Raw genomic sequence first — 15,570 nt, 5'->3', positions numbered from 1 at the left:
CGGGGACGTTGAGGGACGTTTTGCCCTCGAATCGTCTGTAGTTTGAAACAGTCCTTATGTCCCAGCTTTAGAATATTCCCCTCCGGAACTATGTCCCCGCTGGCGGAAGGTAAACATGCAGTGGAAGAGACACTTCAGCGGCTTCGCCTTCAGCTTCGTCTTCGTTGTGTCCTATTTTACCAACAAGGTGAGATGGTGTTCAGCGGACCTGGATCAGGAAAACCAGAGTCTACGTGAGGCTGTCAGGCGTCAATACCCATCAGACGCAGTCCCGTCCCCTGCTTGTCACTGCTGACTTACAGAAGTCAATCAGCAGGACGCAACATCTGTAATTACATCTGTAATGACTGTAAAGTCATGAGAGTGATTAATATTGAACCTTGACTTGCGTTGTAATTAAAGACCAGGTGGAGGTCTTCCTTTTAGACAGCAAGAACCTTTAAAGTAATGGAAACCATACGGATGGTCAGGTCATGGTTTCAATTACACATTTTTTTCTCTCTTTCAGTTCATCCTGTCTGTTTTAAAATTTACATACCCAACCTTATTTCAAGGGTGAGTAACTCAAGGTGAAAACTGCACGACATAGTCACAGTCTCACAATACACGTACAGTTCTGAAGGCTGCATTTCATGAGCCTCTTCACCGTTGACAAATTTAGCTGATTATTATTTTGAGTAATTGTCTCTAACATGCCAGAAAATTGGGAAAAATGTCGGGTTAGGGTTAACAGAAGCATAAAGTTCAATTCATGGTTATTTTTGTTTCATCAGACCAATTTATTATCAAAAAGTAGTTTTATGAATGAATTTTTACATTTGGATCAAAATGTGTGCATCATAGAAAAGGGTCAATGTCAATTTTAGCAGTCAAAGAATCTTTGGCTTGTGTTCAGTAACAGGACCAAAATGTATGTTTTCAGATGGCAGACATTTATTGGGGCTGTTCTACTTCTGCTCTTTGGGAAGTTGGGATGGGTGGAGATGAGTCGCATCACCAGGTACTCTCTGCAAGCTTATGTAGAATTCATGTTGTCATGTTAGTAAGAACTGTGGTTGATATGTATTAATGTTGTGTTACAGATCAGCAGCTTTGCCCTGGCTTCCAGCCTCCCTCCTGTTTGTAGGAAACATATATGCTGGATCCCGGGCCTTATCACAGATTGTATGTGATATCATGTCACTAACATTAACTTCATTCTATCTAAATGCCTCTATTCCACTCAGTATCTTGCCCGTTGGATACATTTATTTACGTATATACGTTGTGCTCTCTCTACAGGATATCCCTTATTTCTTCACACTTCAAAATTCTTCACATGTTGTCAGTCATGTAATCCTGAAGCTTGTCCACAGAGGGGTAAGTGAATGCTCAACTACCCTTCTGGTTGCGTTCAACTGAAGAAAATGGAAGATAACCTTGACCTTTCCTCAGAGCTACATGTGCAGAATGTGCAGCCTCTCATGTTAAGACTTTAACCAACTCCTTCTTCACCAACAGAAGCGGCAGAGGCTAAAGTTTATCAGGTAGGTACTTTTTCTGACACAGTCCCGTGGAGGTGGGCTAATATCAGGAAATATAGACTGAAATACACTGATGGCAATCAGCATAATATACAAACTCCAATTCCAATGAAGTTTGGACTTTGTGTAAAATGTAAATAAAAACAGAATCCAATGATTTTCAAATCCTCTTCAACCTATATTCAATTGAATACACTACAAAGACAAGATATTTAATGTTCAAACTGATAAACTTTATTGTTTTTGTGCAAATAGTCTCTTGTTTTGAATTTGATTCCTGCAACATGTTCCAATAAAGCTGGGACAGGGGTATGTTTACCACTGTGTTACATCACCTTTTCTTCTCACACTCACTAAGCGTTTGGGAACTTAGGACACTAAATGTTGAAGCTTTGTAGATGGAATTCTTTCCACTTCAACTTCAGTCGTTCAGTATTTCAACAGTCCAGGGTCTCTGTTGTCGTATTTTGTGCTTCATAATGTGCCACACATTTTCAATGGGCAACAGGTCTGGATTGCAAGCAGGCCAGTCTAGTATCCGCACTCTTTTTCTATGAAGCCATGCTGTTGTAACGTGCAGAATGTGGCTTGGCATTGTCTTGCTGAAATAAGCAGAGATGTCCCTGAAAAAGACATTGCTTGGATGGCAGCATGTGTTGCCTAGATGTACCTTTCAGCATTGATGGTGCCATCACAGATGTTTTGAACTTTGTGCTGGTAACAATGTGGATGGTCTTTTTCCTCTTTTGCCCAGAGGACACAATGTCCATGATTTCCAAAAACAATTTGAAATGTGGACTCATCAGACCACAGCACACTTTTCTACTTTGCATCTGTCCATTTCAAATGAGCTTGGGTCCCAGAGAAGGCGTCGGTGTTTCTGGATGTTGTTGATGTATGGCTTTCACTTTGCATGGTAGAGTTTTAACTTGCACTGTCGCTACTTGTAGATGTAGCAACGAACTGTTAACTGACAATGATTTTCTGAAGTGTTCCTGAGCCCACGTGGTAATATCCTTTACACAATGATGTTGGTTTTTAATGCAGTGCAGCCTGAGGAATCGAAGGTCACGGGTATTAAGTGTGGGTTTTCGGCCTAGCCGCTTACGTGTAGTAAGGGCTCCAGATTCTCTGAATCTTTTGATTATATTATGGACTGTAGATGATGAAACCCCTAAATTCCTTGCAATTGAATGTTGAGAAACATTGTTCTTAAACTGTTGGACGAGTTTCTCGTGCAGTTGTTCATAAAGTGGTGATCCTCACCCCAGCTGTGCTTGTAAACGGCTGAGCCTTTTGGGGATGCTTCTTTTATACCTAATCATGACACTCACCTGTTTCAAATTTACCTGTTCACCTGTTGAATGTTCCAAACAGGTGTTCTTTGACCCTTCATCAACTTTCCCAGTCTTTTGTTGCCCCTGTGCCAGTTTTTTTTTGAAACATGTTGCAGGCATCCATTTCAAAATGAGCAAATATTTGCACAAAAACAATAAGCTTGTCTTTGTAGTGTATTCAATTGAAAATAGTTTGAAGACGATTTGCAAATTATTGTATTCTGTTTTTATTTACATTTTACACAACATCCCAACTTCATTGGAATTGGGGTTTGTAGCTCATAATCAATGTATAAAAAAACACTAAGACTCAGAATCAGTAATGAAAACAATAATAAACACAGAAATCAAAGATGACATTAACAGTGATGACTGCGTCTTAAAATTATCTTCCCTTAGCATATGTCTGATGCTGCTTTCAGCTATCAACCTCCCCCTCTGTGATCCTCAGGTAATGAGACTTTACAGCCAAATCATTCCGTTTAACAATGCTGGAACTTTAAGCTGGAAGGAGGAGACCAATGCTATGATTTATCTAGTCTCTTCCATTGTTTGTCTTCTTTGTAGTTCGACTTTAGAGGTTACCTGTGGGCTATTGGTCACGTGCTCTGTATTGGTAAGTTAACCGGTAAATTAAAAGGGCCATGTTAAAAACATTGAACTGATCCAGCTGTGCTCCTGATGTTTGCACACAGACTGGCTGTGTAAGAGGAACTAATAGACCCTAAACACAAACTGTTGAAAAGAGGTGTGAGGAGCTCCTGGTCCTGAGGGTTGGGTTTACTCTGTTTTGGAGATGAGTTATTGAACATTAGCATTATTGGATGTCAGCCTCATTACTGATTTGACGATTTCAGTATAACTTGGATGAGATTATTTTACCTTTGATCAACTGCATCTCACTAACAAAATCTGAGAGATCATCAATCACAGTTCGTTGACTGATCAGCAGTCGCACAGCTTAGTGCAAGTCAAAGGTAAAACGGACTGGCATTTTGCATCAAGATGTACACAAGGAATAAAAATTAATTATAAAAATCTAATGTAAAATTCACAGATCAAAGACAATAACACATTAAATTAAATCAAATCAAATAAGTGGTAATGAAAGGTCTGAGGTTACCTGACTCATATTTCAGGTGCATACAGGGTGTTTCAAGTTCACCACAGGCCCAGTAACCTCGGGTAAGTCTGAGCATTTGCCTAATCTACCACACCCCTCTCTCTCTTTTCACATACTGACTCACTGATGCTTCATTTTCAGTGACCTTGAACAACAGTGCATCAACTACCTTTTCAGGTAAGGTTATAGCATTCAGTAGACTCATCTGAAGTGTTGTTTTTTTTATACAGTGTTGTTTATTTATATTGAGAGATCTGAGAGCTTTTGTGTTAACATTGATATAATCCTATTTTTTATATATATATATATATAATATCCTATTCAAAGCTGAGACATGTCACAGTTGTGATGTCATCTGTTAACACAAAAGCTCAGATCTCTCAATTAATTAGAACCTAGATCTGCTTATACAGTGAAGACTGGTGTTAATAGGCCAGTACAAGTGGCTGTGCAGGAATTGCAAGGAGACACCTTCCTGAAAATACTAAGTAAACTTTTAAATGATTGGGTTAGATTTGTTTCATACACATCAGCTGCGTGTCCTGTCTGTGAATGACAGTGTGCTGCTGCTGGCTGTGGCTGCTCATCCAACAGGTACAAGTGACCCGTGCCCATTTTACCTATTTCAAATGAGAGTCAATGCTGACATAATAAAGCTTTCAGATGTTTGACATCAGCACGACTGTGAATGACTATGCTTATCTGCAGGTGACCTCATGGGTGCCTTGGAGTTTCCCTTCCTCCAGTCTTACACATTTCACTGTGGCTGCTGTGCCAGGTATTCTCAGTTAAAGTGATCCAGATAACATCCTCCAGGTCCTGCACTGACACTATTGAGCTCACTGGTTCATGGGTATCAGGTACAAACACATACTACAGGAACAGCCTTGGAAATACATCAGGCTCCATCTGTAATTGAAGAGAGAGATAAGGAACCCAGACTGCCAACAAGGTCTTAGTGATGCACAGTATCTTGAGCTATAATACAATAGCTTACAGAGAAACATAGATATCAGTCTATATGGGTACACAGAAAGTTGAAAATAGAGTAATGCAGTCTTGGAAAAGTCTCAGCCTGAAACTTTTATTACCCATTTAAAGTTGCAAATTTCCATATGAGAAGACCTGTCACTAAAGGTCTGACATATTGGATAACTAGTTTTGTATTATCTATTTTAATGTGTTTGCCATAACTTCGACCACAGTGCACTGCTGGGGTTCTTGTTGCTGTTGGCCACAGTCAAACTGAAGAGTGGATTGTCTTATGAGCACTTTGGGATCTGGACTTTCTTGTCAAAGGTGTAACATTTTTTATTTGTCTTCATTTTTTTCTTGTATCACGGTTAAAAAAAAAAAAAAAAAAAAACCTATGGTATAATGGATAATGACATATCACAAACCTGAAGCTCAGTTCCAAAATGTTTGTGTGAAAAAGGTCTTATGAAGCAGCCACATTCTGTCATGTGTCCTTCAAGGTTACTGCCATGTGTCTGTCCCCATTGGTTTTCTCCATGGATGTCAGTGTTCCAGCTGTGATGTGGTGAGTGGCTTGGCTCCCTACCTGTCCCTTGGTGTTTGTCTTAACTGGCACAAGCTGATCTATAGATCCCTTGGTATCAAACAGATAATAAAACTGATCTTCACATTATTTGGTTACAGTGTGATGATCAGCCATGTTGGTGAGGCCCTGCTGATGTATTCCGACAGAGAACCTCAGTTATGATCAACTTTCAAATCAAGATTTCTTTTCTAGAAGGTTAGGGTAAATGGGGTACATGGGTTTTTTTTTTGTTTGTTTGTTTGTTGTTTAATGCATTTTTCTAATCTGTGGTGTATACTTAACAACCCTCTGACCAAATAAAATGATAGTTGTCATTTTGTGTTGTCACAACTCTTATGTACTTAAGTTTTTATTCATTTAAACATATCCCAGGTAAACTGTATCCCCAAAAACTCTCCTCTCATAGTGAGCACATTGAAATGAAGATTCTTTAGAAACTCCATTTTTTTTTGCAATTTCAACACAGCAACTTGCTTGTTCTCTCTGAGGTTGATGGTTATTTTGTTTATTTAATTATTTGTTTATTCCCTGGAAATAAAACAGTACCGAACAAAAAGTTCAGTTCGGTAGCTGGTTTCTCTCCTGCCTTGGGGAGAATAAGGCATTGAGTGGTAGTCTTCTACGTAAACGCATCTGAGGATTCTTCTCTTCCTTGATATAACCTACAACAAAAAGTAAAGATTGTATGTGGGTTAAAGTGTCTGTGATTAGACACAGATTGCGACATGTGATAAGAATTCAGTTGAAAGGGTAATTTATGCATTTAGTTTTCACTGACACCCATGCAGGGTTTTTTTTTTGTCTTCTACAAAACAAGCCATATTTTGTCTGAAAAATCTGGATTTTAGGCCAGCAAATCCTGAAGCACCACTACACTATTTGTCCTGACAATGCACAATGATGTTGTGAGTCATCTTACCCTTGTAAAAAGATAACAACTCCTGCATGTTTTTTTCTAGCAGCTCCTGTGTTGGATATTGCAGTGGACCATATTGTGATTTAAATCCTAATTCAATCAGTTATGTAGCCTCTAACCCTGCTTAAATTGTCTGGTAAGGCTTGGGTGTAATGTCAATTTACCTCTGTCAATACATGTTTGTGTTGATGGGAATCCAACTTCCCAGAAATTTTCAGGAGTACAAGGAGGAATATAAAGAAAACGGTGTCTTGAACATGCAGACAACTTCTTTTGCTTTTCCTCCTCTGGGAGATGAGCGTAATACTAGAGACAAAAAACACATTTTAAAAAAAGGTAACGGCTAAAATTTCAGTTTTATGTAGCTTCATCCTCAAAATACTTACAACTTCACATTCCTTGCAGGTAGTGCCCTTCAGTTTTCTCCTCTCATCTTTCTTGCGAACAACAGCCACATGTGCAAATGTTGGGAGCCTGAACCCAGAAGGAGAAGAGTCTTGTGTGAGTCTTGCTCTTTTTCCCTAATCTCTCTTGAAATTTAACACAATGCAGACAGTATTAAAAACCCTCACCTTGCTTTACTTTGACCTGGGGTGTCTTCGGTAGGACCCCCTCCTATTTTGGGAAAGAAACATGCAAAGATCAACAGCTGCACAACACTGATGACAAAGAAACACTGTTCCTGTTAGTCTGACACCCTACCACTGTTCTGTACATCCTCTTCATTCTCCTCATCACCACTTTTATCAGCATCACAGGCCAAGCTCTGGCCAGAATGTGAGTTGTTGTAAGACTTGTACTCCTCGTAAGCTGTAGTGTCAAACATCATGTCTAAACTGTCATTGGCCTTCTTCCCAGGTCCTTGAAACCAAGACACATGAAACAATTCATAGCATCTTCAAAGTAGTCAGTAAAGGACATAATTTTCAGCCTGTGCTATTGTCAAGGCTGTTATTTGGTATTTACCACATCCAGTGTCTGTCCTGTCCGGGCCCTGGAGTAAGCTGTGACTGACCCAGGTGCCGTCAGTATCTGCAATGTCTTCATTGTTTTTTCCAACCTTTGGCTAAAATACAGTTCAAACTATATCAGATGAACCAATGGCACAGAACTGCTCACAACAGGTCTGAAGCAATGTCACTTCACACAAATACTAACAGCAGCCCAAGGCCAACATTTTTAACAGCTAACAAGATACAACAAGTACAACAGACTCCAGGCAGCTCCTGACATTCAACTGAAAATATGAGCTTCATCCAGACTATAAGTAATGGAGGGCTATTAATTATTCTCTAATTTCAGTATGTTGCAGCTTCAGTGCTAAAACACAGCAGCAGCAGGTCATGTTACTGTACCTGGTCTCTTTGCCACTCGCTATCATTCAGGGACAGGCTGAGTGCAGGGTCAATACTCCACATTGGCTCCACTTGATGCTCAGCTGGAGAGGCATATTTACATCAAACTCAACTGGAAATTCTTAATGCCTTAAATTGTTCAACATTTAGTCTACAATCAAAACACTCACCATCTCCTGAGTCATGTTGACCATGTGAAGTGTTCAGATCCCTCATGGGTTCTTTTTCCTTCACATCCTCCTCTTCCTTTTTAACCTTCCGATTTGGCATCTTGAAAGTGGGCAGCCATTGGCTCAAAGTCCCATTCTGATCTGATTGAACCTGGAAAATGTTAAAGACATGTTACAACTACAGAGAAGGATTATTCTGCTTCGCATATTAGAGGAATGAAGTGAACCTGAACTTGCAGAAAACTTTGGTTTCAGGATACACCTGGAAATAGTGCTGCAGTTCATCTGACATCTTCATGTGACCTTTGAGGGAAATTCTCACCTTTTTAGGCAGGAGCTGTTTAATGCTAGTCTGTTTGACCACTTGTCTATCTTCCTCCTGTGTGTGCTCCTCCATGCGCTCCTCCATCTGTTGGCTGTTGTCACTTTCCTCTTTCTTCCGTTTTGCTTTGTTAATGGCGCAATCTTCAGAAAACCTCTTGACTCGGGGCAGAAGAGACAAAGATCTTTCGGCGGTTGAGTCTGGACTGTGGATTAATGTGGAAGAAGGGAAAGAGAAATAAGGTCTAAGGCAGAAAAATTAATATGGGTGTGTTATTGTTTTTTTCCTATATTTTTCAGATTGTGTACATTGTGGCTCTAATTTTTTTACTTATTTGTTAAAACCAGTACATAGAGATTGTAGTTCTTAAACTGAATATATCCTGATTGTTGTCATGCTTACTTCATATTAACATTGCTCTTCCATGGAGGATTTGAGCTGCTTTGGTGCTCTGCATTTGCTTTAGTTTTCTGAGGAGAGGAAAAAAAAGTTTCAAAATTGTGATGTGTTTTATATTATTTACCACACTGTGTCTATATAAAACCTGCCTACCATGTGAGGCTTGTCAACAAGAAGTTCAAGGACACATGTTTCTGCAATCACCTCGTCCAAATCATCGTTCACATCTGAAAGGATACAGAGAAGTGTTTGACCAACAGTCACAACAGCACTGTGCTGGTAGTCTGTTAATCTAAAAATCTGCACATCAAATTACACAACAGAAACTGCTATATGTAGCTATATGAGGCAGTTTCTACTGGGCACAACACAGACATTAAATCTAAATACTCTGGGTTGTGCTCTCAGAGGAATCTCCTGTCCCTTCAGAGGGGGGAGGTGGCTATACCTACACTAGGATATAACCAGAGCCAACAGGGTACAGCTCTGTGTGTGAATGAAGCTTATATGATGGCTGTGCTTGTATAGATATAACCGTTGCATTGGGAGATACAAGAACCACACAAGGCAGAAGAAAAAAAAACAGTAAGGGTATATCAGGGTGTTATGAATCTCAAGGAATCTCACTGAATCAATTCAGTTTCTTTTCCCATAGAAAATTTAAGCACGTGCCTTCCCTTTTTCTTCAAGGATTAAATTATGATGTTTTTTTTTTACCTGAGATTTGGGATGTATCCAGTTCACATGTGCCAGGTACAAGCACTTTTGCTCCCCCAGGATTCTTTGAGGAATCAAAAGGCTCCTCACTCAACTCTAAAGCAACAACATCACATGTTAAAGCCTTGGAGCATTCAGGTAAAGGATCAGAAAATGGAAGTTACTTCACAGCAAACCAACCTTTTAAGAGTGATGTGTTGCGCTGTGGTAAAGGCAATTCTGCATAACGAACCTGCTTCTGTTTGTTCACATTTTTGCATTTCTTCAGCCTGTTCACCACTGGTAGCGAGCTCGGAAGCACTGGTGAGTCCGGGATAATGCCTTCCTCCTGTTCTGGAGAGGAGGCCTGTTGGAGCTTCGAGCTAATAAAATAACACATACACAATAACATCTAAACTGAGACTGTACAGAACTGTATTGAACCACAGAGAGGGAAAAAAAAAAGATGTCCTATAAAAATGAATGGAGTGGAAGCGAAAGTAGCTATATGAGGCAGTTTCTACTGGACACAAAGTATGATGTTTTGTAATCCTTTCAACTTCGTTTAAAAGATACTAATAAAACCCAGCTTTGACGGGGGAGGCTTACAGAGTCTTGGTTAGTTTCTGCACTTCAGTATGTAGTTTTCCCTTTTCATTTTCCAGGCTCTGTCTTTCAGTCTCTGTGAAACAAATGACAAACAAAAAGTTTAATTTCCTAACCCTATTTCAATTATTAATGTTATGCAACATACCAGCATTATCTTGCGGCTCATTGTATGGTCAAATAAACCCATAACACCATCAGAAATGTCAAAAAGAGCAGAGTATTCCATAAAGTGGAACTGTGATGTAAAGACCTCACTACAAAAAGATTTAAGTACATTTTGTATTTCATTTGGAAATCACTGTCCCAGAGTCTGAAGAAGAGCGGAGAGCCTCAAAGTCCAAGCAGCTTAAAGTTTAGTCATTTCATCTGCTGTTGTTGGTCCAGTGAGTTTGGTCAAATCCATATTTAATGTGGCATCTACCAGGAGATCTTTGAGGACCTTTGGCTCAGTCATCCCTTCATTTTCCCAGTTAGACTTAGAACCTACTCACTGAGCCACTACTACTATCAATTGGCTTGACCATATTACTGGTCTTAATTAACCAAATGGTCTGACTTAACCCTAACCCACTGGAAATTTATGGGATGTTGCCAGAGGAAGATGAGAAACAGCCGACTAAATGAGTCAGACAAGCTGAAGCCCCTACCAAATCAAATCAGATTTATTTATATAGCACCAAATCATAATGTACATCAAGGCACCTTACATATAGAGCAGATCTAAACCAAACTCTTTATAAAACTATTTAAAGAGACCCAACAGATCCCCGCAGGAGCAAGCACTTGGTGACAGTGCAACCAGGGCAACCTGGGCTTCAATAATCTCAACAGATGGTGCAGTGATTACTCTAAAGGAGCTTCGACTAAGTATTGATAGAGTGGTCATTATTGATAAATGGCCAGTCTTTCCAGAACTGCAGCATTTTCTTTTACAAATCTGTATTTGATTGATCAAAGTAAATATTATAATATTATGCAATGCTAGGTCTTATTTTTTTGTAAGTAACCATTTTAAATCAAAACAAAAAGCTTGAAATATGCAATGCTATCTAGGATATATATAAAAGTTTCACATTTTGCATTAAATTCTGGAGAAAAGGTTATTCTAAAATTCAATATGTTAAGATGAATCTGTATATTATTGGAGCCATGCAAACAAAGCTGAATTGAATTGAAAACTTTGACCTGCTAGTGGTGCTGTTAGAAAGGTATAGAAAGTCATACCTCCAGGCACCACCAGTGTGTACAGTTGGTACAATTGAGCCAATATTTGAGATATTCCAGTCTAGACTATAAAGCACAACCAAAAGATAGACCTGAAGAAAGGCCTTTGTTCTTCACAACTTAACAGTTAACCAAAATGAATTACATCACATTCAGGACTGCTGTCTTGACGAATAACATAAACATAAACATAAACAAGATCTTTTTCATAAGCTTGTTAAGAAGTTTTCCTGTTACAATCAAAGTGTCTCAAGCATCTGTGCTTACTCAGAACGTAAACCTGTTCTTTACGTCACACACTGGGAACTCACCCAGCTTGGCAATGAGGCGCAGACTGTGGTCCTGGTCATCCCTCAGTTTCTGCTCTAATATGTAACATCGATCACACTCTCCTACTTGCAGCCTGGAAACATTCAACACAGCTTGTCTTTATGCCTCCAATTGTTTAAAATCAAACTGTCCAATAAGGAGTTACCTTTTCTCTAAGAGACTGATGGTGTTCTGCAGCATTTTGTTTTGCTCCTTCAGTTGCTGGTTGCGAGTGTGAAAAACATCAAGCCTTTGAGCATCTCTGATGAAAGAAATTACAGTGACAGTTTTAGAGCTGCAACCACAGAAACCATTTCGGTAACTGATTCATTAACAATGTTGAAATTACAGCAGGTATTCTTCATTGATATAATTTAAGAAAGAAAATAGTCTGTTGTTGTAGCGCTAGACATACTAAACAGTGACACAGGTGACTCACAGACAACGTGACGTTTTCAACTTGCTCACTTTTGCCTCCAGCTCTGAAAATAGCAACAGATACACAAAAACCTATATTTTAGTGATATGAAAATTCACTTGATGTAACTGAAGAGTACACCAGGGTGTCAGGCACCTCGAAGTGTATTCTGGTGGCACTCGCCGAGCTGTCTCCATAACTCATCAAAGAGTTCAGCCGATTTGTTTGTTCCACAACTTGATCCTGGGCTGCTCATCCTCCAGTCACTGTGGGAACACAGCAAGCCTTCAAAATGCAGATAAATGCCAGGCAACAAGTGTCTGCCACATACATATATATTCATTTATGATTTAATTCACGTCTTGGTCTTATAATACCAGTCCTGACAAAACATTGCACGTCCACCCTAAATGACTTTGGCACTCACAGCAGTAGCCATGAAGTACCCTGAAAAGTTAGTATGTGCGCTGTAGTGAGTTAGGTTCTGACGTGGGATGTTTTAGTTACTCAATTTGTATCCCTGACCGCAATACAAATCTGTTTGAATAAGCTTTCACAAGTCATAATAAAGCAGACGAAATAGTTGCTAAGAAAGAAATTCAGTGGTGTGGAAGAAGCTGAGCTTTGAATGATCAGATAAGATAAGCTTCAGGTTTTAGTGTGCTGCTAAATGTGTCGAAGGGGAGCTTACTAGCTGCGGGAACACATTAAATTTGTCCATGCTGTGAAGCAGTTCACCTCTGTAAAATAAAGTGAAGCCTTAAGATGAGGCACAATAGAAGTTTAAACAACCCTGTCCCGATAACATCATCACCACCGCCCATTATTTTTTTAAACTGTTGTGCATTCTTATTTCTGTATTCTGTAGCAACTCTGAGCATTTCTCACATTCTGTTTTGTTGCTGAAGCACTTTTGTTACCAGAGATGTACATAGATTTAATTTTACCATTTTTTATATAAAAAATATTATATAGTTTTATGGGAGAAGGTTTCTTAGACTTGACAAATTCATTAAGTATATGATATTAGAACTATATTGACTGAAATATGTTGTGATAGAAATTTTTGCCAAATCATCCAGCCATTACTATGCCTCATTTGTGTCTTCTCAGTCTGGTGGCTGAGTAATATTATTTTTGGTTTAGTTTGTTTGCCTCTATTCCCAGCCTGTGCTTCTTGCATACTAACTGTATAAAACCCTTATTAAGACAACATTGAAAAATATCAAAACTCATGGCTGACTATGGGATTCCCAATCTAAGATCTTTACAGTTACACTTGACTGTTGACTTGACATTCTGTTAATACACCAGCTCCAGTTTGTCTCACGTGTAACAGAGTCAGTCTCAGAGGCACCCATCAGGTTCCCAAATAGATAAAAGGAGTTTTATCAAAAGCTGGCCAATTGCATAACGGTCCAAACAGGCCCAGGTTTACTCCACATAATTTCTCTCAGCATCATTTCATGACCGATATTCGTCAGAAATCTGCACCACTCAAAGTCCATGCTTTTAAGACAACATTTGATGTTTGAGCCATGAAAAAGGAGCCAACTAACTAGTTACTAGTTCATTAACTAGTGAGTGCAGCTATTGAGTTCTGGAAAGTTGCATTGGGGATCAACAGGAGTGCACTGCAGCTTAAATCTTTGGGGGCACTCACGGGGTGGATCTGGCCCAGACCTGCAGACAACGCCACAGTTCTTGTCCAAACTGGCCGAAGAGTCTCTGAGATCGCCGTATCACTTGGGATTAGAGTTTTTGCTCCGCGTTCAATCACAATTAACGCAATTATTTTATGTACGGCAATTTATTTACTCCCCGTCCGTGCTTATCTGTTAACACAACGATATTACAGCGCTAAACACTAACGTTACTTAAAGTTTAGCTTACTTAGCTACTTAGTAAGTAAAATTACTTACTCAGAATAGGTTAATCAGGCCGGAAAGATTAAGAAAGATGTGATTCAAGTCTCCTGGGTCGGTAAACTACGAAGTCAAAACTAGCGCGCCACACCACCCACCTTTTCTTCTCCTCCTATCCGGCAGAAATCCACTATGTTACTGCCTCCAACCGGCGAGCAACGGCATTGGTACTTGTAGTTTTCAGGACTTTAACGCAGCGTTGCTTGCTTCCTGTTGTGTTCAGCAGTTCTCTCACGGTTTAGGCATAATACTGTAGGTTTAGCTCTTTACTGTTGTACTGCCATCTTCTGGTCATAGCCAGTGCCCACAGTTTAGTCGACGTCATTTCGACCCACAGAATTTGACCAATCACTAATCTGCACAATCGACCAACCTCCGTCCTGCAGTCCTATGTGGTTTCGAGATCGAAATTGCCAAAGTATGTAAAGCCAGGATTTATACCACAGTATATAAGATTGCTAAGTTGTTGTTATTATTGTCAACAGACAGAACATATGTTTTGTTGTGTTTTTCTACTCAAAGTAATTGTCTTCCACTTCTAAAAAAATAACTAAAACAAAAAACATGGGTGGGAAAGGGGATGAAGGAATTGTTTTTGAGTGTTCATAATTTACAGAATTTTGTCCATGTATGTATAAGAACTATTATTAACATTTAGTTATTAGTTTCATACTGTTCTTCTTACCTTCTTATACAATGGACACAAGTAGGAAAATATTGGTAAAAAGGTGGTTGAAGGTCACGTGATTGATACCAACACATTCCATTCTTTTTACTTGTGCAGGCTTTGTAGACTTCACTGTCTCAGCCTGTTGGAGCCAAAACATCTCCCAAGGTATGGGGGACAACTTTTTCTGATATTTGTGTTTATTTTTGGTCTTTCTGTAGAATACAAAACAAGAACCAAAATCACAAAAATAACATTTACAAAACAGATTATTTAAACAGAAGTGACTGAGGAAACATAGGAGAGCATGTCTGAAATAGTGATATTGATGGGTCAGCCTGTAACCTCAAGGTAAAACAGTGAGCAAGCAATGTTAAAAGGTCCCATAACTCTACAAGCATTTTAGTGCCTTCACTCTTGATGATTTTCCAAAATTGAGTTTAACCACGTTTTCCAAAAATGTCCACAGTTAGAGGTGATTTCACGATGTAGTGTTTCACACAAAGACCAACTGAGCATTGTGACATGTGGCTGAAAAACCTATGCATGTCACTATGTATGGCACCATTTCAATAACTTTTGTTCCACTTTCATGCAAACATATTGTTTCTCTCTCACTTGCGCGCGCGCACGCGCGCGCACACACACACACACACACACACACACACCAAATTATTTCAGACATCCTCTGCTTGCTCTCAACAAGTAACTTGTGGCTAACATAAGTATATAAACACTGAAATCAATAGTGTTTAAAGCAGGAAACAAAACCTGCTGTAAGCCAGGAAAAATAAAACACCTACAGTGACAAAGTGTTTGAATGGCCATCAGTCCAATGGTCAAACTCAAAGTCCCATCTTTCTACTAAAATGCAAAAAAAAAAAACAAAAAAAAAATGGTAAGACAATTCATATACTGTAATCACAGAAAAATGAAAACCTAACATCACGTACCAAACACAAAGCAGTGAAAATATTAGTCTAGGCTGCACTAGATCGTGCAGGTATGTTTTTGCA

The 15,570-nt window shown here is 39.3% G+C and overlaps 2 protein-coding genes across 2 annotated transcripts; one reads left to right on the top strand and one right to left on the bottom strand.

Moving 5' to 3' along the window:
- The first annotated feature begins 19 nt into the window (after nucleotides 1-19).
- slc35d4 (solute carrier family 35 member D4) lies at nucleotides 20-5,852 on the top strand. The gene is made up of 15 exons (XM_029529530.1): nucleotides 20-187; nucleotides 509-555; nucleotides 923-1,000; nucleotides 1,083-1,164; nucleotides 1,282-1,359; nucleotides 1,501-1,526; nucleotides 3,260-3,311; nucleotides 3,428-3,476; nucleotides 4,000-4,045; nucleotides 4,125-4,160; nucleotides 4,543-4,577; nucleotides 4,692-4,761; nucleotides 5,189-5,282; nucleotides 5,459-5,523; nucleotides 5,643-5,852. The coding sequence occupies exons 1-15, from the start codon at nucleotides 116-118 to the stop codon at nucleotides 5,704-5,706; spliced, it is 894 nt and encodes a 297-aa protein (XP_029385390.1). The 5' UTR covers nucleotides 20-115; the 3' UTR covers nucleotides 5,707-5,852.
- On the bottom strand, nucleotides 4,719-13,950 carry rbbp8 (retinoblastoma binding protein 8). The gene is made up of 19 exons (XM_029529529.1): nucleotides 13,885-13,950; nucleotides 12,119-12,228; nucleotides 11,984-12,026; nucleotides 11,711-11,806; nucleotides 11,547-11,638; nucleotides 10,012-10,084; nucleotides 9,604-9,785; nucleotides 9,424-9,519; nucleotides 8,860-8,933; nucleotides 8,710-8,777; nucleotides 8,308-8,512; nucleotides 7,986-8,136; nucleotides 7,816-7,898; nucleotides 7,427-7,526; nucleotides 7,163-7,321; nucleotides 7,033-7,075; nucleotides 6,847-6,934; nucleotides 6,625-6,766; nucleotides 4,719-6,206 (listed from the first exon to the last, which is right to left on the bottom strand). The coding sequence occupies exons 2-19, from the start codon at nucleotides 12,216-12,218 to the stop codon at nucleotides 6,103-6,105; spliced, it is 1,899 nt and encodes a 632-aa protein (XP_029385389.1). The 5' UTR covers nucleotides 12,219-12,228; nucleotides 13,885-13,950; the 3' UTR covers nucleotides 4,719-6,102.
- Nucleotides 13,951-15,570: the final 1,620 nt, after the last annotated feature.

The sequence above is a fragment of the Echeneis naucrates genome, chromosome 20, assembly GCF_900963305.1.
Source record: "Echeneis naucrates chromosome 20, fEcheNa1.1, whole genome shotgun sequence".
Classification (NCBI taxonomy): Eukaryota; Metazoa; Chordata; class Actinopteri; order Carangiformes; family Echeneidae; genus Echeneis; species Echeneis naucrates.
This window is presented reverse-complemented; position numbering and strand designations above follow the sequence as displayed.

What these genes read in the sequence shown, in the direction of transcription:
- rbbp8 (XM_029529529.1), bottom strand. Translation starts at nt 12,218, where the DNA reads ATGAGCAGCCCAGGATCAAGTTGTGGAACAAACAAATCGGCTGAACTC. An exon ending in CAACACATCACTCTTAAAAG is followed by an intron (nt 9,520 to 9,603) that starts GTTGGTTTGCTG and finishes TTGTTGCTTTAG; the next exon opens with AGTTGAGTGAGGAGCCTTTT. An exon ending in GCGAGTGGCAAAGAGACCAG is followed by an intron (nt 7,527 to 7,815) that starts GTACAGTAACAT and finishes ACTGTATTTTAG; the next exon opens with CCAAAGGTTGGAAAAAACAA.
- slc35d4 (XM_029529530.1), top strand. Translation starts at nt 116, where the DNA reads ATGCAGTGGAAGAGACACTTCAGCGGCTTCGCCTTCAGCTTCGTCTTC. An exon ending in GAGATGAGTCGCATCACCAG is followed by an intron (nt 1,001 to 1,082) that starts GTACTCTCTGCA and finishes GTTGTGTTACAG; the next exon opens with ATCAGCAGCTTTGCCCTGGC. An exon ending in CCCGGGCCTTATCACAGATT is followed by an intron (nt 1,165 to 1,281) that starts GTATGTGATATC and finishes CTCTCTCTACAG; the next exon opens with GATATCCCTTATTTCTTCAC.